General features: G+C 36.3%; 1 protein-coding gene and 1 long non-coding RNA gene across 3 annotated transcripts; one reads left to right on the top strand and one right to left on the bottom strand.

Moving 5' to 3' along the window:
• Nucleotides 1-8,942: 8,942 nt before the first annotated feature.
• On the bottom strand, nucleotides 8,943-9,772 carry LOC136064549 (uncharacterized). Its single transcript, XR_010626190.1, has 3 exons — nucleotides 9,638-9,772; nucleotides 9,093-9,538; nucleotides 8,943-9,005 (listed from the first exon to the last, which is right to left on the bottom strand). It is a non-coding gene; the product is annotated as an uncharacterized LOC136064549 (long non-coding RNA).
• Nucleotides 9,773-19,405: 9,633 nt separating this feature from the next.
• On the top strand, nucleotides 19,406-23,472 carry LOC112038737 (uncharacterized). 2 transcript variants are annotated; one of them, XM_065766449.1, is made up of 3 exons: nucleotides 19,407-19,772; nucleotides 20,401-20,647; nucleotides 22,823-23,472. In XM_065766449.1, the coding sequence occupies exons 1-3, from the start codon at nucleotides 19,578-19,580 to the stop codon at nucleotides 23,365-23,367; spliced, it is 987 nt and encodes a 328-aa protein (XP_065622521.1). In that variant the 5' UTR covers nucleotides 19,407-19,577; the 3' UTR covers nucleotides 23,368-23,472. The 2 variants fall into 2 exon arrangements, with proteins under 2 accessions (XP_023927348.2, XP_065622521.1); XM_024071580.2 differs by lacking the exon at nucleotides 20,401-20,647 and having other exon boundaries at nucleotides 19,406-20,013.
• The last annotated feature ends 830 nt before the right edge of the window (nucleotides 23,473-24,302 follow it).

Raw genomic sequence — 24,302 nt, 5'->3', positions numbered from 1 at the left:
TACATTTAAAAAAAAAAAAAGTTTTTGTCTTATGTTTGAGCTCCATTTTCTCATTCATCTTGCACCCTCATGCATCATCTTCATATTTTCTTCTTTCCTCCTTCCTCTTGATTCATTTGTCTATTCGTGACAAAAAGGGGAGAATATTCCGGAGAGTATACTGGTGTGTTTTGTCATTTCTATATGACTCATTGCACACTCTTAGGGGAGAAATTCTACCTTGTGCACATTCGTAGGGGAGAAAGCCATAAGGGAGATGCATATACCAAGGGGGAGAAGACATTTTTTAGAAAACCTTGATTTACTTTATGCTTGTTTTCTCGTTATTTTATGGTGTTTTGATATGCTTTATTGCTCTCATTGCATCGTGCTTATGTGTTGGACATGCTTTTACCCTTATGCTATTGTGCTTTATTGGTTGCATGTTCGAATGATTATTTGCTTTGTTATATGATCATTGTAGTCATTTCCATATGACTGTCATGTGTTTGATCAAGTTGCTCATATGTTTCACAACATGTTTACTTGATCACATTTTACTTGTTACATTATACTTGTCGTTTTATCACCTGATTTACCTTGAGGGTCTAATGTGTTTTGTGCAAATGTTTCAGGTTACAGGTATATATGTTCCAAGTTCATCACAGCTCCTATGATTCATGATAGAGGGAGTGATATGATAGGGAAGTACTTTATATTTTGTACCCATGTTGCTTTTGTAAGCTTTTAGGTTTGTTTCATTGCATATTTGTAGGCTTTTATGGTTTGTGCCATGCATATGCAGTATTTTGTTTATGCAGCCTTTTCGCTTGTGTACTTGATGTTTAATGTCATACATTTTACTTTAGTACATCACTCTTGTGCCCTTGTAGGATTGTTCCTAGATGCATATACATTCTATGCATTGGTTGAGTGATGAACACTCTTGTGCCCTAGTAGGATTTTTCCTAGATGCAAATACTTCATGTATTTTGCATTGGCTGAGTGTTAGATTTGCAAATGATACTCTTCAAATGAGCTTATCATCTTGCATGTTTAGATGTTCATTCCTTGTGTGAATGAGCATAGTGATTACTTTTCTATAGTGATTACTTGTTTGATCTTGCCATGATATATTATTTTATTCCATTTTGCTTGATCACATTATATTTGCTCCATATGCATTTCAAGTTTTCTACATACAATGATATTATTGTATTGTTGTGTTTCAGGAGTTACTTGTTCATATGTTCAAAAGCTTATCAGAATCTAGAATTAGGTGTGAGTGAGTTTTGCCTTTGTTCCCAAACTCACGTTTAAGTCTAGAGTCTGTTTTAGGGTTTTGTCAGGGAATAGCCAAAGGGGGAGATTGTAAAATTGTTATTTACAACTATGTATTTTGTTGGCTTTTATTCCATGCTAAATTTGATTGTAATTTTATTCAATCGTTTATACCCTGTATTTATTGTGAGATTTCATTGTAAGGGTTGTGTGTTAGAGAGAGAGTGTGAAGACTCAAGCATTTGAAGACTGAAGATTTCTCGCGGGTATGTTGTGACTTAGCTTCCGCGAAGTGACATATGTGCCCTACACATGCTGGAATGCGAAAAGTCAAGATAGATGTAGACAGCTGTTTTTCGCGAGTATCTCGCTGGTAGGCCTTCCCGGAGATACCCGCGAAACGCTCTGTTTAGTTGATCTATCATTTTTGATACGCTTTATCCTTGCCCACTCTATATATACCCTAATTACCCACATATGTAGGTGAGGCTATTTAGAGAGAAAAACCTAAGAGAGGTTTTCTAAAACACACACACCAATCTTTTGAGAGAGAGCTACTTATCCTTAGTGAGAAATTATTATAGTCTCTTTTTCATCCCTCTCCCATTATCAAGCTTGAGAGGAGATTTGTACCCAACACAACACACACCTATTTAGAGTGTAGAGAGTGTTTTGGAGTTGCTAGGAAGCATTGGAAGAAGCCAAGGATGGCAGATGCAACATGGAGCTTATTGCGGGATCTGGAGAACTAAGACAAGATACGGTTCTGAGAAGCCTTGTTGGAGTAGGAGCTTGAAGGGTTTAGGTACATCGGGTAGATTAGGCTTGGAGGGTCTCTTGCTAACCCATGTATCCCAACTGATTGTCTAGTGGATTGATTTCCGCTTGGAGGGCGGCGGAGAGGTTTTTCGCGAGTTCTTTGGTTTCCTCTTCGAAAACTCGTCTCGGTGTTTTCTGTGTTTGCATCCTTCTTCCCTACTCTTTTATATTCCATTATACTGTTGTGTTGCTTAGTTTATGGATTAAAGTAGCTTATTTGTTCATCCGCTCGCATTTACACTATTCCGCACTTAGTATTAAGTTAGTGTAAAATCTATCGAGCCGTAATTTTAATTTGGGGTCTAAATTGCTTTTGTGTTTTCAACACATTTTGGAGCTTTCACTCTCTTTTTCTCTTTTTTTTTTCCTTTATCAGGAGCCCTTCTTCTTTATATAGCATCCTTCCCCATCATCCCCATCGTCACTTGTTCTTCATCTGTGTACCTACTTGAGTATATGTCATGTCATGTATCTTCGTTAGCTTTTTGTGAGTGGCAGTAGCTGAGGTTACACTGTTTAGGGGTCTTCTCCACATAAATGCGGCCAGAAAAGTTGCTGCAGTGCATTTAATACGATGGTAGCCGCTTTTCCTTTAGATATTTCTTGTTCTTATCGTCTCCAAACATACCCAGAGCTTATCTTTAAATTGGAGTTGCTAGGAAGATCATTCGGACCTTCCACACGTTTGATTGATCAAGACTATTCGTATCCGAGGAGTAAGACCTCTTCGGACCAATGGTGACTTCTTCGGATTATACTCCTCCTTCATTTCCATGTATCTTTCTTCCAGATGGACTCCAACTCAACCGGTTCCTTTTCTTCGGACACACAGTAATCCTAAATAGGGCCCTAGACCCACTACGTAAGGTTGGGCTTCCCCCCCCCCCCCCCAAAATGTTATTACTGTTATTTATTTATCTATTATATTTTAAAAAAAAAATCAGTTTTTATACATTATTTAAGATGTCATTCATATTTGGTGAAACTACATTATTAGTCCCTGAAGTTTATCCTATGAATGCAATTAGTCCCTTAAGTTTCAAGTGAGTGTTATTGGTCTTTCATGTATAAAAAATGAGTGCTTTTAGTCCTTTTATTAACTACCGTTAGTATTAATGTCTATGTAGCAAACAAAACAGTGACATGACATCTATTTAAATTGATGTGGCATTCTTTTGATAAAAATATTATAAAATTGAATTTACACGTCATAATCCCCACAGTTGATTGAATCAACTATTTCTCTGAAAACCAGAGCATAGCTCGCCTATCTTTCTCTTCTTTCCTCTTGTTTCTTTCCCTCTTCTCACTAGCAAGTAACTGTTTTTCTTCCACGAAATGTCTTCAACTTAAAATACAATGACGGGTTTTTGCTTGTTTGTTTTAGGTATTTTTAAATAATAATAATAAAAAAAATAAAAATAAAAACAAGCTTTTTACTTTCTTCAGCAGTTTCACGCATTTGCTTCAAAACTCGAAACAACTTCATTTATTTTTTTTTTCTTTAAATTTCTATTTCCTTCAACTACAAAGGTTAAAGGTGGTGTCCCTTCTCAAATCTCAGGGTCTAAACTTGGGCCAAAATTGGCAATCAACCCTAATTGCCAAACTATATAGTTAGTAGGCAACGTTTTAAGAGTATATACCAAACTAACATCTCAAGTTTTAGAAACTTGATTTAGGGCTTACAAATCGAGCCTCAAAGACTTGGTTTCCCTATTCTGATCATGTTCTGATTTGGCGTTTTTCCACGTGGCGTCCACCTAGAAATCTAGTCTCTAAGACTCGAGTTATATCTTGACACTTAGAGCCTCAATTTATATCCACGTGGATTCCACCTGGATATCGAGCCTTAGAGACTTGGTTTTTTTAAAAGGGAAATCGAGTCTTAAGGAGTCGATTTGTAAGCTGTGGTGCACAAGCATCCACATGGTTAGCGCAACTACTTGTCCTTAGTTGTACATAATTATGGGTCTCTCTCCGTTTCCTCCCCCAAAAACCCAGCAGCACTCTCTCTTACTCTCTCACTCTCATACAAAAGTCACCCCCATTACAAAACTTCAAATCAAACTCACCCCCCATTTACACATCCTCATGTCAGGTAAGGTTTTTATAACATTCGCTCTCTCTAGTTGTTGGTGTATATACATGTATTGTTAGCTTTTTTTATGGGTATGTGTACATTTTTAGACCCCTTAAACACAAACAGATTAACCTAGTTACTTAGCCAAGTGATTAACTTAGGTAATTTATTTAGATCTAGGTTAACACAATGATATGATAACTCAGAAAAACTAAAATGGTAAAAAACCTGGGGAGGATTTAACTTAGCTATCCTCAAGGTAAAACAGATCCACTATGAAAGAATTGAAGTTTTACAATAGCGACTTAGACCACTAACATCCTATTACTATCTCGAGTAAAAAACTTACTACTGTGACTACATGATAGCTACGAATCCACAGACTACTTCTTTCTTGGATTCACAGAAACCACAAGTACTCCCACTTGTATTTTTTTTTTAAGCTCTTCATGCAGTAACTGAAGTGATCACCAAGCTCTCGACATCAATCTTGATCTTGATAACCCTAAGTATGTATGAAGGTAAACACCTCTAGATCTCACAAGAGATTCATACACACAGCATAAACAACAACTACAAAACATGGCTAAGGTTTTTCCTTTTATACTTAAGGCAAAACATAAAACCCTACATGTCATTCGGGTTTGGGCTGAGTTGGAAAATTTGCAGAAAAACAATTTGCACGAGTTTTGATCGATCGAGTCTAATTTTCAATCGATCAAGCTTTGCAGATTTACATAATAAATCTTGCAGTACACTTGGTTCAAACTTTACTCATAAGCACACTTTGAGCAGCCTAATTCTAGACTCTAAGTTTTGATCATGGTTTGCCAACATTACACATTGAAGTTCTAATACATTTAGATACTAAATCTTTGGAACCTAACAGTATGTATCGTGACCTTTTTTTTTTTTTTTTTTGGTTTGGTTTGATATTTTTCTTTATATTTTTGTTAGAATGATTTGAAGGTTTGTAATGGGGTGAGTTGTGTGTTTAGTTTTTTTTGGTTAGAGTATGAAATGATAATGATTGAGTGTGTTTGTATGTGATAGGATGAGTATATGCAAATGTGGGGTTTATATATGCATATGATGTAACAAGTTAGTGAATATATTTGCTAGGCTTTTATAGAAAGTAAAAAATATTTAAGATATATTTGTATTGTTAGGCTTTTATCATGACTATTTTTTGTTGTTTTTTGGGTTAATATTTTTCTTTATTTTTTTGTTAGAATGATTTGAAATTTTGTAATGGGGTGAGTTTTGACTTTAGGTTTTTTTTTTTTTTTGGAGTATGAAATGATAATGATTGAGTGTGTTTGTATGTGATGTAGGGTGAGTATATACAAATGTGGGGTGTGTTTGTACATGCATATGATGTAAGAAGTTGTAATTTTTGTACTTTGAGCAGTTAAAAGGTTTTGTAATTGATGTTAAATGAAAGAGATAAAATATGCCACTAACATAAAGGGCCGAGTATCCAGTGCTATTATATCATGATACATCGTAGGTTGAAGACGTTGAATGATTTGAAGATGAAAATAATTGAAGAATTGAATTTGAACCTTGCTTGTTAGGACATAAAGATTATTTACCATTACCCACAAGAATTCCTTCATGAACGGATAAATTATGGGTATATGGCGATCAAAGAAGAAAAACATGTAAAGATCATGTTTAATAGGATCCATAAATTACCCCAAGTAAATGCTGCTAAGTTGTACATAAATTTGGAGCTGCTTGCAGAAGTTGATGCCGAGAAGGTGTAACAAACAATTACATCTTTACAATTTACAGCCCTAGATGATGGATGCACTACAATGGGAGGGTATACAATGGGAGGGTATACAACCTTAAGAGACACATTTAGGGGAGGAAGATGAAGACGAAGATCATGCTACGAATAATGGTGAAAATCTTGTTGATATGGATGAGTACGAAGAGAGGATTGAGCGAGGTGACTTTGATAGAGATGTGGATGACCATGAACTTGCTTCCAATTTTGAAGAGGAAAATATGGAGTACCATGATGAAGGTGATGCGGACGATAATATTGGCATCCAGCATATTACAAATATGACCACTGCCTACACACCTCTTACTGAGTCATTCTATGTAAATACTTGGGAAAATATGGTTGATCCTTCACATCTTCAGATACCATTTGTTTATATTTGGAAAGATAGGATGCATTTTATTAAAGAGTTGACTTTTGCAAATAGAAAGGCGATGAAGCATGCATTGATAATATATGCAGCAAAGGATAATAGAAATTTTATAATCCGAAGGTCGACTAAAACTAAATTGTGCAGCGCATGTATTGACACCAACTGCAAGTGGTACGCTAAGGCATTCATGAAGGCTAAACTTAATGGTCTATGGATGGTCACGTCTTATGTAGGTCCACACAGTTGTATACCCTTTGGCTTGCGAAGAGACGGTAAAATGATGGATTCTAATTTTGTTACATCAGAAATTGTGGGAAAATTGCGACGGGATCACATTGCTCATATTGATCATCTTTGGGACATCATACATACTAAGTATAATCATGAGCTTTCTTACATAAGGTATGAGATGAGAAACAAAAGGTAATTGCTAAGATATTCGAGGATTGGGAACAGTCTTACCAAAGGTTATGAAAGTTGTTGGCATACTTGGATCAGGATCCGGGTACCTAGTACAACTATCACACCATACCTAGGACTATACCTGGTACTACGTTACTGCGCTATGTATTTTGGGCATTTGCATTATGCATTGCTACATTCAGATATTGCAGGCTAGTGATCAGTATTGATGAGACTCATTTGTATGGTAAATATCAAGGGGTGTTGATGATTGCAATGGCAACTGATGCTAACATCAAGGTTTTGCTTCTTGCCTTTGCTGTTATGGACAAGGAGTTAGGGCCTAGTTGGGGGTGGTTTTTAGAGTATCTTAGGATTTCGATAGGACATGTGATACCTGATGAGGACATTTGCATTATTTCTGACTGACATAAAGGTCTCAAATGTGCCATTGCAGAGTGGCCTAGAGGTGATGATGGAAGCTTTCGGGTATTTCACTGATATTGCCTTCGACATGTTGCAACTTCACCACACACTTTAATGACCCGACTCTAAAGGCATTGGCCTTGAAAGTTGGATATGTGACTTAGGAAGCTAAATTTGAGTCCATAATGCAAACCATTAAGGATGTCGAGATTAATGCACTTAGGAGGATAGACCCAAATGATGACGAACCTAAACGCTATATGCCATACACATATCTAATGAGTAAGGATCTGGAAAAATTTGCCCATTGCTGCAATGTTTGAGTTCACTTGGTACAAACTTGTTGCATATTTCCATGATCGACATAAAGAAATTACTTTTGATCTCTCTCAATGTAAGGTGTCGAGTGATTATGCCATAAAGATCTATACCAAAAATGTGCAGAAAGCTTCAGGACACACTGTGAGTGCATCTAATCATGAAGCTGGTATATATCAAGTGCTTACCCCATACAACGACCATAGAGGTGGAGGGGAAACCACAGTCATGAAATTAACATATTTGCTAGAACATGTGGCTGTGGAAAGTGGCAAAACATTAAGATCCCTTGTTCACTTGCAATTAAAGTTTGTCAGAGTCTGCAACTTGATGCGACTAGCTATATTGACCCATGTTACAGTTTGGACAACGCCATTCACACATATTCACATCAATTTATGGTGCCAAAATAGAGTCATTATGGAGGGACGTTAGGGGCCACGGTGGGTGCCTGACCCAAATCTGTTGCTGGCCAAAGGTCGTCCTATGAAGTCAAGAATAAGTAATGAAATGGATGAGGTACAATGAGAACAGGGAAGCCAGATGCAAGATTTGTACTTGAGGGAGATTCAACCGACGCAGTGATGCAGAGTGTGTCATGAAGAAGGCATAACCGTAGAAGATGTCCCAATTCCCGTGGGGCTTCGACAAGCGTAGAATTACAAACTAGGCAAGTGCTGTTTTATATAATATGCTCAAAATTTCATTTCTTTTTGTTCTTCGCATTTGGGAACTAAAACTGTATTTAAATGTTTGTTAGGCAAGCGAAGACTCGATTTTGGAATGGCATTGTACCTGGAAGTTGTGGTTAACTTTAGTATGGACAAGTGCTAGGCGACTATTAGACTATGTTGTATTGACTTAGTTGTTATTTGTTTATTGCTGAATGTTCTAGTAATTGAACTATTCTCTATCCTTGTACTCGTTACATTAGTTGCGTTGTGCAGCTTTTTATTGCAATTGACTTCAACATATGTGCTAATTTCATCTGCATCTCCTTGGGTTAGTGCCCTCATATATATATTATGTATGTATTATGCTGGTATCTGTTGTTTACTATTGTGTGTGATACAGTTGTGAATCTGGTTTACTGCTGCGAGGTGGGGGAAGAAAAAAAATTTTCCAGTGAAAATCGAGTCTTTTAAACTCGATTTCCATTAGAATGACATCTTTGTAAATAACTGCTAGTACAAATTGAGTTTCAAAGACTCGATTTGTACTGGATTTATTTACGAAAAAGTCACTGGAATATAAATCAAGTTTCAAAGACTTGATTTTCACTGGGAATTTTTCCCGTGGCATGTGTCGTAAATAATTTTGAACTCTTTGCCTAGCATACTCGCTGCTATTGAACTTGAGTTTCAAATGCTCTAGTTATACTATTTTTTGTTTTTAATGGAACTTGAGTTTTATATACTCGAGTTCCATTGGGAATTTTTTTTTTTTTGGGTTTCCCCATCAATTGCTACTTCCGAGTTTGATATACTCTCATTTGCATAATTTATGGAAAATTGTTCAAAGCTATTCCTCTGAAAGTGAGGAGATGATATCATCAATACTAATGCGAATGGACCGGCACTAAAAACATCAATTATAGATGAACATAAACCATATACCTTGAATGACTCAAACCCATATATATCAAGGATACTTATGGATCTCCCAGTACATTGTTTTCGCAGCAGTCAAACATGCTTGCATCAATCGCCTGAATTTGAGGTAATAAATGGGCACATGTCACACAAAGGGTGATTTGTGTTATAATAATAGAGTGGAGAAAAAAAAAATTTGCAACCCCAAAAGAGTGCATTTCAGATCTGCGTAGAATAGGGGGTTCAACCATAGATTCTAGATCTCTCAACATTTCTAGCAGCCAACCAAAGAAATTCATCAAGGTCATGAAGCCAAACAAATAAATCTTACCTTCATCTGCCAATACGTCTACATGGTTTTCATTGTCAATCACTTGGAATGATATGTTCCCCAGCCACAATACTGCAGCAAGCATTCTAAATGTGTGCTCTTGATCTTCTTTGCTAATTTGAATAATGTCTATGGCGTCCTGCAGAAATAAGAAAACAACAATAGGGATACGGAGACAAAATGAAATGGAATAGGGAATGTGAACCAGAATGACAAAAACAAGAAGAAGTAAACTTACCATGAGCATATGAAATTTCCGAGCTTCATCAACACCATGAATTGCCAAGCAATCACTTTGATTAACATACCTGTCCTCACTAGCCATTCTTAGGTTCAGTTTCTCTACAAAGAAAAACATATATTAATTCCAAGTATGAGAGAAAAACCCCACATTTATTTTCACACTCCAGTGTTACTTGCTCCCCAGTAGTGAAGTTTGAACCCTCCAATCGTCAAAAGAACGACATCTTTTACTATATCCTTCAATTACCAAACACAAACAGCCAAGAACCACAATCCCTACATATCACACCAACCAAGATTTATTCAGTCATATCTTCAACACTAGCACATGGCACAGCCCCCTGATATCCACAATAAAAAATTATCAAATTTCCAAAAAGGCAATTCCCTGTATATTCACAATCAAACAGATTCTAAGGCATTTCCCTGTATAGGAAAACAATGTATAATCAAGCTGTACATATTCATTTCCAAAAAATACATTTTTTATATATCATTTCAGCTTGTTCACATAATGGAGAATACAAACTACATATACATGCCTAACTTTGTACACTTGTTCACAACAAAATACTAGACTAGCCTATCCTTTCTTTACATTAAAATGCCCTTAAAACAAATTCCCCAATCAGCTACCTTTTTTGAACCTTTTACTGTCTCTTATAATGTTTAGTGTGTGGATGAGGAGGTCTTGCATGTCCTTCGACAGATGCCTTGTGCCTAGCCCTGTGTCTATGTTTGTGACCCCCTATCCCACAAGGGGGTGCCTTTGATATGCGTTTCGGTCAACCTTCTAGCTCTGCAGGTAACCCAATAGCTTGCTCAGCCTGAACATGGGTTGAGTCGATGCTCGAAGAAGGGCCAGTAGGTGTACTGTGGGAGGGTGGCTCCGTGTGCACGGCAAGAGGGGTTGGATTAATACACAGGTCAAAGGATGGAATGGGTGAAAGCTCAGGAATTGACCATGGGGTGGGTGGAGGGATGTTGGGGCTAGGAGATGGACACAGGGTGGGTGAAGGGATGGCGGGGGTAGGAGATGGATGTGGGCTGGATGGAGAGGGATCGGGGGTTAAGGACAACCTAAGAGGTAGCAATAGGCGGATGAGAGCCATGTCTGACAAGAGCTGTGCTCGTGCTTGGCCTCTCAGTAGTGCTTGGCCTTTGAGTAGCCACTGCCTGAGGAGTAGCTACCTCCTCATTCGGGACCTCAGGGATATGAGGTTGTACACGGTCAATCTCACTCACTGATTTCGGCACATCAATAATGTCCTTGTAGTCCTCCGTGCCCAAATGATGACGCCTCAACAAACGGAGGTATCCTTCAATCTGCACATGGAAAAACGATCATATTAGTAATGCAATACCAAATCAACAATGCCAATGAACAATAAAATAAACATTGGCTGGTTGATCGATTCATCAAATAATATAAAACTGTAGAAGCATGAAATGTTGTGGTTATCCACCAAACGGCTGAAAGTCATTACGAACAACGTCAAAAAGAGAACCAAAAAACTAAAACAACATGTAGTTACATTAAAAAAAGAAAAAAAGAAAAAACATTTATTGGACTGTTCTTCAACAAAATCAAGACTTGCTGCAAAACTACTTGAGTAATGCAAAACTACTTGAGTAATCTATGTGGCAAGTCTTGCTCCATAAACATAGATTTTTCCTCGTACTATTTGCATGAAATAATTTGATTCAACTGCCCATTAATTTTAAGCTATTCACAGCCTCTACTACTTGTTTTTTACAGCCTCCACCTGTTAATGACACCAATCCCTACAATGTCTTTAGGCCAAGGGGGAAAGCCCACAGACTTCACACAAGAAGGGTAGGTGTTGAGTTTGGCTCACTTTTGCATTTTAACATAGTTTTTGAGTGAAAAGTTATCTTTCTAGATGATAAAATTGTAAACACCAACATCTAAACATCCTCATGGTGATATTTTGTGTAGATGCAAAGGAGGGAAAACAATGTACAATCATTTGAAAAGCTTCGTCAGGTTAGCACTACTTTCACTTAATCCGATTTTTCTGCGTACTTTGAGTTTGACTCAAGTTTGAATCATGCTTTGCTTAGGTGCTAGTGAGCTCTAGCTCAAATGGCACTTTCTAAAGATGGAAGATAAGATTGTAGGTTCAGGACCAATTGGGTGCGGGTGTAATTATGAATATAAACTACTAGGATGCATATATAAACTACTAAGAATCATATCTGAATAAGACTGAAAAGAATTTAGCTGATTTTCTCTGATTGGATTCAATTTACTGGAATATAATTTTATCTTCAATTTTTTTTAATATTATGAACCAGAAACTGCATTAATTGGATTGTGTGTGATTCTGAAGTTGCTCTGAGAGGTTGTGTTGTAGATATTTGTGTCTACTAGTAGGGGTTTAAATGTGAGCAAGAGAGAGGTTTAACATGTTTCTTTTTTCTATGGAAAAGATGTGGTTAAGTCAGACCAATTTAAGATAATAGTATCCCACAGTTATGGATACAATTTAGTAGATCTCCACCAAAAAGTTTGAAAACTTTTCTTAGTAATTTAAAAAGAAAGGCATAAGAGGTTGCTTATTTTGATGAAGTGGTTAGTGGAATTTAAGTTAGGCTTTATATCTACTTAATTGTCCTTGTATATGCTGCTTTAATATTCTTTTTGTGGATCTTCTGTAGTGTGATGTGTTTCTGAAGTAAGTTGTCTTTTGGATGGTTGTATGCGCCTGTTCAACAATTGCAGATGATGAAATGTTGCTTCAAATTCTTTTTCCTTATTATTTGGGTTGAAGGCTGTACTCTCTCTCATAATTCCATTCTTGAAAAGTGTTTGCTTGATTATGCAATGTCCGACCATTATTTTCACTTGTCAAAATGCAACTATCCTAACATGGAATTTTTTTTCTATGAGATTTAGCTGAAACAGTACCTCCTTAGGGTAGAAGGCTAGGTTGTAGGTTCAAATCCCAATGGGTGTTAACAGATTTTCCTGATAAACTAAAAAAAGGTTTCTCTATACAAACTCACACACTCCGGCATTTAGTCATGTTTATAGTGGTGGGAAAGACCTTTCTGTGAGTATTGATTTCTTTTATAAGCTAACTAATTCCAGTACTTGTGTCTTGTGTAGGTTTTTAATGTCTTTTTCTTTATAGCTTCAAGCTCATCATTTTGATGCACAATTCTGTTTATACCCTCAGTTATACTTGACAGACTTGGCGACAAGGGAGAGTTTCTTGCTTTGCACGGGAGAACACCCTATTTTGCAAATGGCTTTGCATGATGATAGTATATGGGCTGCTACCAGTGATTCTTCTGTTCATAGATGGCCTGCTGAAGGACGTAACCCTCAGAAAATCGTTCAAAGAGGCGGTTCATTCTTAGCTGGAAACTTGTCATTTTCAAGGGCAAGGGTCTCCTTAGAAGGATCTGCCCTTGTGAGTAATGCTTCTTTCTGTTTTTTCATAATTTGTATTTTGATATATTAATGTTGTTGCAGTTCGTAGGTGGTTATGTGTCCCTGTTGGACACTGGTATGTTAGTGTTTTGGAGTATACTCGAGTTTTATTTGTGTTTTTAAATTTTTTTTTTATGGATTTTTAATTCTTGGATTTGCTAATTTTTCATGTTTGCATTTTGGGGATTAACATTAGTGTTCTTGGCTCATTGAAGTACTGGTTTTTCAACAATGTTGTGTAGGTTCCTGTTTAAAAAGAGCCAACACTAACCATTCCTGGAACTCCTGGAATAGTGCAGCGTGAAATTTTGAATAATAGAAGGCATGTGTTGACTAAGGTAATTGTGACTTCCCTCATACTTCACAATGACAATGTGTTACTCTAACTAAGCAAGACCTTTAAAATCGACATCTTTCATTGACAGGATACAGCTGGTTCTATGAAGCTGTGGGAGATCACCAAGGGCATTGTAGTTGCAGATTATGGAAAGGTCACACTGGTTCTTTTTCTAGTTGTGTTTGACAATAATATATTTGTTGACATGGTAGGAGTGCCTGATTGGCATAAGGGCCAGGGTAGTTCTTCTGATTAATACGGGCAATATTTGTTTATATATTAAATTTTTATAAATTTCATTTTGGGAGGGGACACCTTTGGTTATCATCCATGCTTTTGAGTTTTGATGTAAAAGAATTCATGCTTTTGATTTCAATATTCCAGCAGTCATTTGAGCACATCTCTCTATACTTTGTAAGTTATTAGAGGCAGGAAATATGAACTTTGCTAGATAAATAAGATTTCTCAAATTTGACAGCCAACAGTGACCATGTTTTCAAGAAGAACTAGTATCTGCCAATATTGGTTCTGGTCCCAAGCATTCTAAATTTTCTGGTTAAATTACTAATCCGTGTTCAAGTAGATCAACAACAAGAAGATTGAATATAAAAAATTAGAATCATACATATAAGCAAACAAGAATACTTCATCACTTCTCTTTTTGTTAGGACATCATCGATGAAATTAGACAAATGAAACACACTTGGCACTAGGGTAGTATAACAATTAATAAGAAATGGCATAAGAGTGACCTATCTTTCTTTTGAAAGGGCTAAACAGTCCTATATGATTGATACCACATGTAGACTTTGCTGGTTAATGCATCATATATTATTAGGATTGTGACTAAGAAAAAGGAAAAAATAAAAGCCATTTTCAGCTTTTATATATATATATATATATATATAGCATAACTCTAAAGGTTGAAACAGGAAATATGAGCTTAGAGCATCTCAAATTAGATTTTTAAATCAACAAAGTTCTTTATAAGGAATCTTAACTAGACAACAGCTTTAAAAGGGAGGTTTCATGCTAAGAAGACATTGGACCACATATATCATGTTCTCTAAACAATGGTTTCATGCTAAGAAGTATGGTAAGATGTAGAAGACATGGAGAAGTTACCATTAGAATCAATTTAGCACTCCCGTGATTGATGAACCTCCGAGTTACTCTATGGAACCAATCGAAGTATGCATGATGTGGAGGCATATTACCAAGCATTGCTTCACAACGCTGTTCAAGGCAATTACCCCACTCGATGATATGCCCAGCATATTTTCGTGCCCAATTGACACCGACCTTCCCCCTCAAATCAATCCCATGAAGCACTGTATCAGTGTCAACATCACAGGGAATTTCTTGGATCATCCCAAATTGACGAACGACATGATCTGGTGTATGTTTCTCTACTAGGTGGAAATATACAAGTGGCACTGTTGCCATCCACATTGCCCTCCCTGTAATGCACCACGTCGGAATGTACTCTAATTTAGCTTCATATGGTTGCCACACCACCTACAACAACCAAAAAATAAGTAGGCAACACATTAGGCAACAATGTTTATATTTCAAAGTTCACTAAACCTATATCTTGTTCTTAAACATGTAAAACCAGGCATTTTCATACCTGGCCTGGTAGCATTGAAGCTATTTGCTCGCAATACTTGTCCCTGAAGATGTGGGCGGGCCTGTTTTTCATGTTTGGGACCCACAACCACCTACAATCAAGAACAAGGGATCAATATCTACAACTTTCCTACTAAGATAATCTTATGATTAAAACTATAATGTAATCACATAAAACTACTAAGATAATCTTATAGTTCTTTACTCAATTAATAATATCACTATGTCTTTTTATTGTAAGAAACAGTCCTTATGTCTTTTATTGTCTTTTCTTCATACGGCTGCCACCAATGTCTTCTTACATCAAATCTTTACTCCAACTCCTCATTTTAAAAGGGGAATGGGATGAGCTTGACCGCACAGTAAATAACAAATACATGGTACTAAAAAGAAAGGGCCAAATACATGTGTATGTTTTCATAAAGAAAATTTGGAGAGGGGTATTTGATACAAATTGCTTAGAGTGAATTTGAAATATAATTTAGGAAATTTGACACAAAATTAGAGTATATTAACCTAATCATATATATTGAACCTCTGTTCACAATTGTTTAATATTGATTTAAATAATTCCTAGAAGCCTTTAAAATAAATAAATAAAATCAAGTTACATGATTGTGGGCTTAGGTAATGATCACATAATGTATATGACGTGTATGATGTATAGACTTACTTCAGGGACAGTGGACCACGCACTGGAGGACCATAAGCACCTACTGGTGGGCCACGCTCAACTCTTGGGCACAAAAATGGGAACCTAGCCCATGCCTAATACTGGACCAATAGCAAGCACCCATCAATTTGACTAGTTGTCTTATCGCTTGCCTTGCATAACTCTTTGTACAACTATGCAAGACAAGCACTTCCCCAACTATACCTTCGTAGGTTGCGAAGGTCTACAACTGCTACACCTATATTAGATGCACCTTATCACCGAATTTGTCCATGAAGATTATGTCCCCTAGTAGTGCTAGGATGTAGCATCTTGCGTACTTATGTAGCTGATCCTCTTTAGCATTAGGCGGCAATGGACCAGCAGCTTGCTCCAAAAGTTGTTTGATGACAATCCTCTGGCCAATAAGCACCTTTATATCATCATTTACAGGTGTAAACCCAAGGAAGTCCTAGCACACATGCTGCCATTCTTTTTGCGTGCTCCCTATTATAGCCTCGCCATCAACATGAAGCCCTAGAAGAACCTCCACATCTTGCAATGTGATAGTGACCTCACCATGTGGCATGTGGAAGGTGTGAGTCTCAGGCTGCATCGCTCCACTAAGGCCGTTATTAGCCCATGGTCAATCTCTCTACCCAGGGTCCTAAGGAGTCCCTCCAAATCAAGTCATTTAATGATGTCAACGACTCGGTCGTCTACCATTGGCTCTAGATTGGCTGCAACAGGTAAGGGACCTCGGATCTTGCACGGAACAGATCCATGGATTAATATATGACAGCAGATGTGTGTACATTCTATGAATTAAATGGGGTACCATAAGAAGGCCACAGTTTAGAACAACACAAATGGTTTTAATGTTGTGTTTTACCTACCCATTCCAAATAGCTTCTAACCAATATTTGGCCTGCAAAGTCAACACCGAATCGTCAATGGGTCCAGGCTTCGCATGGCCAATCAGTCCAGCATTTGCAGCAGCCATACTACACAAAAATGATAAGAAATTAGTTTGAGATTATGATCTCTATATTTTACTAAGTTTAACATGATAGAAACTAGTAATATGCTTCCAAAAATACAACTTAATATACTTATTATCTTTCACAGGTTCCTTTTTAAGGAGAACGAGCATATATAAATCAAATTCTTGACCAAAAATTATCTTATACCACTGAGAGCTCTTTGAATTGCTGCAAGCACTTGCAAGATTGTAAGACTCCTTTTATAGAGCCTAAACCTTGGGTGAAATGTAGCAATGCTTAATTGCAGCTACAAGAGCTTTTTAGGATTAGATCCTAGATAAGCATGTCAAGATTTTGAGGGGACATATGATGGTTTCTATGAACTGACAATCTAGGACTCCATTTTATATTTGGCAACCATAATTTTTCCTTGATCTACACTAGGTGAAAAACTGTAAAATTTAGCTTTAAAATATTACTATCTCCTTGTGGTAGGTTAGAGTGTTCAAAGGAAGAACTAGATACCAACTGTCAATGACGTTGCTTTATTAGGTCATAAACCAAATATATATAACATCTCATATACAAAAGTAACCCTGTATCAAATTTAACTCAGAAAATGCAGTTCGTGTAAGATTGGCTAGTTCCTTCTAACCCAACACCACCAAAAAAAAAAAAAAAAAAAATACGTATAATTTGTCATGTGAGCTAGTGGGCATCAAAATTTAAATTCTAGGGTGAACTAGTACATAAACAAACTTTGCTGGCCTTTCTCTTCCGGTACAAACAAAAAACAAAAATAGGCAATCCAAATGTTCTTACGTGGTATAATCTTCACAAAATAGTGACTAATCGAATTGCATAAATATATAAGCAATTTAACATGAAAACTATGACATAGAACTTACAATAAAGGGTATGAATAGGTCAAATGATTTGAAACCAAAGAAGGATACAATAGACACTATATATGGTGACCAATTAGTATCAATCAAATATTTATGAAATAAAGAAAAAAAAATACTAAAATTATGAAATTGATACTCCTACCAAAACCATGAATGTGAGAAATCCAAATGATAAGAAACAAAAATAGAAGGAAAAAAAAAAGAGTAAAAGAGAGGGACCCAATAGCAATATCAATCAATGATTACACATTCTCCTACATTCTTTACCAACAATAGAAATATAAGTAAAACAAAACAAAACACACAATACCAAATGCTATGATTCTATAAAACCCAACCTAAAAAAAAAAAAACAAAAACAAAAACAACATTTTACTTGCAGATAAACGCAGACAAACCCACATGAAAAAATCACACAATAAGAAAAACAACCGAAGCTGGTGCGAAGAAAATGTACTTCAAAAGTGGGTTTAGGAGAAGAAAAGCACACTTGAGAGAACTGGAGAAGCTCGTGAGAGTGGAGGCGCGTGAGAGTGGAGACTGAGTGAGAGTGGAGAGGGTGAGTGACAGAGGCGTGAGAGTGTCTGTGACTGTTTAATTTTGAATCAGGCCTTTATGAAATCGAGTCTTAGAGACTCGGTTTCCAAGTGGCTTCCACGTGGATAAACCACGTCATTCTCAGAAAACAAAAATCGACACTCAAAGGGTTGAGATATAACTCGAGCCTCTAATACTCGAGTTCCAAGTGGATGCCACGTGGAAAAATGCCAAATCAGAACATAGAAATCGAGTCTTTGAGACTCGATTTACAAGTCTTAAATCAAGTCTTTTAAACTCGAGATGTTAGTTAAAAATATAGTTTTGAAACGTTGCCTACTAACTATATAGTTTGGCAATTAGAGTTAATTGACAATTTTGGCTTGTAAACCTAGTCAAGGTATTTGATACCGACCTAGCAATTCTCAAAGCCTAATTTGGATCTAGAATCAAAGTCACAGTTTTCAACCCAAAAAGCAAGTCCTTCCCCTCTACATGGGTTCAGAAAAAAATCGCAGCCTACCACCCTTCAACCCAAATCGAAGCCATTCCAGTGGGCTACGAAGTCTTTGTTGACCCACATAACACGACTTGATACCTCATGCCCACCATAAAAATCTTATGGGTTTTGAATGTGTAAATTCAATTTTATGGGTTTATGATGTGTAAATTCAATTTTATAATATTCTAATTTAAAAAATGCCACATCAACTAAATAAATGTCATGTTACTATTTTGTTAGCCACATAAATATTAATACTAACCATAGTTAATAAAAGGACTAATAGTGCTTATTTTTTAAACACGAGAGACTAATAGTGCTCACTTGAAACCTGGAGGATCAATTGTGCTTATAAGATAAACTTCAGAAATTAATAGTGTAGTTTCGCTTGGATATTTGATAGTGGTTCTTATATAATCCCCCAACCCCCCCACCCCCCAAAAAAAAATGGTACAGCAATTTTTAATTTTGTATACAATAAAATATTCCTTTTTTTCTTAAAGAAAACAAAATATTCAAAAACTTAGGCTGCTTTTCAAATTCGACAAAAAATTAGCTTAAGTTACTTTTTAGTTTATTTTTGCTCTTAAAATGGATCGCATTACACCAAATGTCAACTTTTAGCTTTTTAACAACATATTTTTAGCAAAAAATTTTTAATTAAAAAAAAAGAAAAGGGGGACCTAGATTAATTTTTTAGACAAAAATAGCACTAGTCATTCATTTTATAATTCTCTTCAACAAAGCATCTCCTACCCCTCGCCTATATTTCTCATTTCTCTCACAATCAATCAAAAAAAGACAAATACCAAACTCTCATAAACAATATATAACCTAGTTCCCAACTCCCAAGTCCTATACACACACAAAGTCACAGACTCGATCATATCCCATAGTACTCTCTCTCTCTCTCTGTGACAGAGTCTAATGGCTATTTGCTCCACCAAGTTTGTGTTCCTTCTCTTCCTCCTCTCAGCCATACCCATCGCCTACCTCATCTCTCTCGAGCTCGCCACCCCTCCAACCCACGTGTACCACTACCACAGCTCCGGCTGGTTCCGCGAGTGTGCCAAGTGGGACCATCTCAACAGTCGATTCCTCGTCTCTTTCCTCGATGGTGGTGTGGCCCAGCTCTCTCTTCCCAAAGGCGGCGATCACTCCACCGTGACCGTGTTGGAGGAGCTCACCGTCATCAAAGACGTTGACTTGGTCGGAAATGGGTCCCTCGGTATCGTCGTTGACCACCAGAGGAATCGTCTCTTAGTGGTCTCCGCCGATGTCATTGGGAACAAGTATGGTGCTCTCGCCGCCTATGATTTGTCCACGTGGCAGCGATTATTTCTCACCCACCTAAGTGGTCCAAGTAAGTTACTACTATTCTTAGGGTTGTGTTAATAACAACTTCTTTGAATATCTTTGTATTTTTCTTGTTTGTCGCATGCGATGCTATTATTTGCTGCCACTTATTTGTTTGTTTGTTTGTTCCTGACCTGTCGCACAACTTTTACTACAGTATATTTTATCACTTCAATTGCAGACCAACATTTTTCCCTCTATTTTCCAATGTTGTTGTGATTTAAAAAAAAAAAAAAAAAAATTCCTCCTCTCAGCCATACCCATCGCCTACCTCATCTCTCTCGAGCTCGCCACCCCTCCAACCCACGTGTACCACTACCACAGCTCCGGCTGGTTCCGCGAGTGTGCCAAGTGGGACCATCTCAACAGTCGATTCCTCGTCTCTTTCCTCGAGGGTGGTGTGGCCCAGCTCTCTCTTCCCAAAGGCGGCGATCACTCCACCGTGACCGTGTTGGAGGAGCTCACCGTCATCAAAGACGTTGACTTGGTCGGAAATGGGTCCCTCGGTATCGTCGTTGACCATCAGAGGAATCGTCTCTTAGTGGTCTCCGCCGATGTCATTGGGAACAAGTATGGTGCTCTCGCCGCCTATGATTTGTCCACGTGGCAGCGATTATTTCTCACCCACCTGAGTGGTCCAAGTAAGTTACTACTATTCTTAGGGTTGTGTTAATAACAACTTCTTTGAATATCTTTGTATTTTTCTTGTTCGTCGCATGCGATGCTATTATGTGCTGCCACTTATTTGTTTGTTTGTTTGTTCCTGACCTGTCCCACAACTTTTACTACAGTATATTTTATCACTTCAATTGCAGACCAACATTTTTCCCTCTATTTTCCAATGTTGTTGTGATTTAAAAAAAAAAAAAAAATAAAATAAAGCAGTAAATTCTAGGATAACTCTTTTTTGTATTTCAATCAATTTTTTTTATTTTTTATTTTATTTTTGGGTTAAGAAGATTATTTTAAATAAGGTCTGCTTAATGGATGTTTAAGTATTTATTAATTTATCATTTAAAGAAATTTGAATATCAATTTATGAAAAATTGAAAAAACTGTAATAAAAACTTTTTTTTTTTTTTTAAAAAGGAGCTTATCTGCCATAGAAAGTTTATATTAGTTTATAGTAGGAGCTTATCTCCAGTGGTAAGTTTATTAAGGACTTGTAAACTCAATTGTTATTTTTCTTTTTCCCATAAAAATTTCTTTTAAACTGTTCATTAATAAATTATTTTATTATTTAAGAAAAGAAAACAAGTTATTATTTTTTTTTTTTTGATAGGAAAAGAAAACAAGTTATATTATTAAAAGAAATCGATAAATAAGTTATTACATGATTAAAATACATGTCAACCCAAAAACAAATATGGGATCAAATAGAATTTTATCTCAGCAGTGGTAAATTTATTAAGGAATTTTTTTTTTTTTTTTTTTTGATATCTGTATCATTCAAATATCTAGGAGTTTTAATTTTTTTTTACTGGATTTAAAAAAATATTTTAAGTGGTAATGATTAATCATATTAGTATTTTACTAAGAAAAACAAAACGGTAGGTGAGGTAGTTCTTCTGAATGAGTGAGAAGTCAAAACGGACATAAACAATAGAATTGAAATAATGAACGCGTTTGTATTCTAGAAGTATTTGGTAAGTAATATGAATGGATTTGTGGAATTCTGAATAGTGAAGACTGATCTTTTCTTGAGTGGCGACTGGCGGGTCTTTGAAGACGTGCGTATCACACGGTCTCGCTATGTGCAACCCTCGGACACATTCATATCTATGATTCGTTTATTTGAATGGCATTATTAGCCCTGAAAGGCAAAATGATAAAAGTATTAGTCTTGTGATGTTTTTGGACTTTCGATGCTAAAGTATCCGTAGCTTTTCTTGGAATTTAATCTAATAATTACTGCTATTTATATATGTTTCTTGCAAACAATGAAACCATTTTTCACGGATCATGTCTAAAGGTTATCATATTGCCAATTTTTTTATCTCAAAAAAAGAAAAAAAAAAAAAAGATGTGAGAGAAATTCTTAGGGACTTTCAAAGCATAAAGAATACCACTTGCTTTCTTCTCTCACATTCTTAGTGAGGTTTACTCATTAAATTCATAGTAGGGTCTATCATAAATGTGAGAAGAAGAAAACACCATTTCTCAGTGCTTCGAAAGTACTTAAGAATTTTCCATAGATGTAAATATCTCCATTTTTGGATGTGGGCACAAAGGAGTTTTATAGGGAGTAATTATACAATACTCTTAGAACCTATACTACTATTTAAAGGGCTATTCTTGTTTGGACAGGATTTTTTTTGGTTCCAAAATACTCTCAATATTCTTAAGTTTAAGTAGAGACAAAACTTATGGATAGTTAGGTAAAAATACATGTCTAATTTGCACTAAAATATTGCCTATAAAATAAGAACCCTCTCCATTCAGAATATGTGAAATGCTCCAACTACCTTCTTTTCTTTTTTTCTTTTTTTCTTTTTTAAGAATAAAATGCTCCAACTACCTAATCTCACGTTTTCAAAAAAAAAAATTCACTTTTTTTTTTTAAGTGCCAAATGCTAATGCAATAATGCTTAAAGATTGATTTTATTTTTTATTTTATAATTTTAATGGGACAGATTGAAATACACATGGAAAAATAATGTATGCTTGGGATCGTGGTGGGAATGGGATATGATTCACCTCAGGATGTTCTTGCAGTTTTTATTGATGTTTTCGAGGTCAAATTAAGCAGTTATATATGTAGTAAAATCATAATTTCTTTTCTCATCAGTTCCAATCTTTTTAATGGGTGCATGTAGGTGATGGGAAATCTTTTGCGGATGATGTAGCAGTTGATGCAGAAGGCAATGCATACGTCACTGATGCGCAAGGTGGTAAACTTTGGAAGGTTGGGGTTGATGGCAAGTTCCTATCTATCATTAAAAACCCACTCTTCACTCCAAAGGAGTGGTACAAAAACTTGGTTGGACTTAATGGAATTGTTTACCATCCAGATGGTTATTTGATCGTAATTCATACATTTAGTGGCAATTTGTTTAAGATTGATTTAGCAAGTGGAGAGGAAGTTAAGTTGGTCAAGGTGGTTGGAGGGCCATTGACATTTGGGGATGGTTTGGAATTAGTCTCTCCAACCAAGCTTGTAGTTGCAGGGACTACTGCGAGATTAGTGGAGAGCTCTGACGGGTGGGAGACGGCTTCCGTTGCAGCAACATTCTCCGGGCCTAAGCATCGATTGGCCACATCTGCGACTGTGAAGGATGGGAAGGTGTATCTCAGTCACCTCCTAGGCATGGGGTACCCTAGGAAGAAGCATGCCATTGTTGAGGCGGTTTTTTCTGCTTGAAATTAAAGGGGGATGTAGTTGTATTGTGTTGTGCACGGATTTGGAATTGTAATGTAATAGTAATTTACATTTTCAATTTTTGAGTAATTTCTTTCCTTACTCCCAGTGATGGCCTCCTTTAATTTTATGGTATGTGTATAATTGGTTAAATTTTTTATTCAGTGAGGGTTTGGATACAACTTAAACTTGTGTCTGCGTTTCCTCAAAGCGCGTTTTCTCCTCTTTTTTTTTTTTTTTTTTTTGCCGCATTTGTTGACTTTCAGCAACAATATTTACTGTTATGAACAGTTTATGCACTATGCATATACTGTTCACACAAAATATTAAAAATGGGTCACACGGTACTTTTATACATTTAAAATTTATTTTGCTACAGTGTTTTCAGTAACAATCAGTTTTTAGCAACAATAAGTTGTATCTAAATGGATCCTCAGTGAAATAGGAACCCAAAGTCTCTAATAGACCAGTGGACCTTGATATGGTAGATAAGGTTGGTAGGATTGATCCTTTTCAAGTCTAATTCTTTTTAAGTCTAATCCTCTTTATTTATTTATTTAGTTTTGATAGCTAATCCTCTTTATTTTGATGCAATTGGAAAGGGTTTCACGGTTCAAATTTAGTTTTTATGAGCTTGTGTTATGAATTTAAAATTACATATGGTGCCATGTCAAAGTGTTGGTTAAATCTGATTTTGTATCTCATACAAAATACATAGCGGAACAACAAACAAAGATCTATTTCATTCATGATTGATAACTTGCACTATATAAATTCTAGAATTTAAGAACAAGATAGCGTACCTTGGTGTGGAGAAATTCAAAAACAAAAGATTATAAGTACTTGGGAACACTTTTAATCTTCACTCCAATTCCACTTTAGCCCAAGAAGTGTGGTCTCTCAATCAATTTCCAATGGAGAATAATTGAGTGGTTTCA

Source organism: Quercus suber, unplaced genomic scaffold (genome assembly GCF_002906115.3).
Source record: "Quercus suber isolate HL8 unplaced genomic scaffold, Cork oak 2.0 scaffold_705, whole genome shotgun sequence".
Classification (NCBI taxonomy): Eukaryota; Viridiplantae; Streptophyta; class Magnoliopsida; order Fagales; family Fagaceae; genus Quercus; species Quercus suber.
Note: the sequence above shows the minus strand (reverse complement) of the source record. Positions and strands in the feature narration are given on the sequence as shown.

Excerpts from the sequence above, each read along its gene's own strand:
- LOC112038737 (XM_065766449.1), top strand. The coding sequence starts at position 19,578 with ATGGCTATTTGCTCCACCAAGTTTGTGTTCCTTCTCTTCCTCCTCTCA. Across the intron at positions 19,773-20,400 it reads TCTCTTTCCTCGATGGTGGT|GGTGGTGTGGCCCAGCTCTC; the intron begins GTGGCCCAGCTC and ends TCTTTCCTCGAG. Across the intron at positions 20,648-22,822 it reads CACCCACCTGAGTGGTCCAA|GTGATGGGAAATCTTTTGCG; the intron begins GTAAGTTACTAC and ends GGGTGCATGTAG.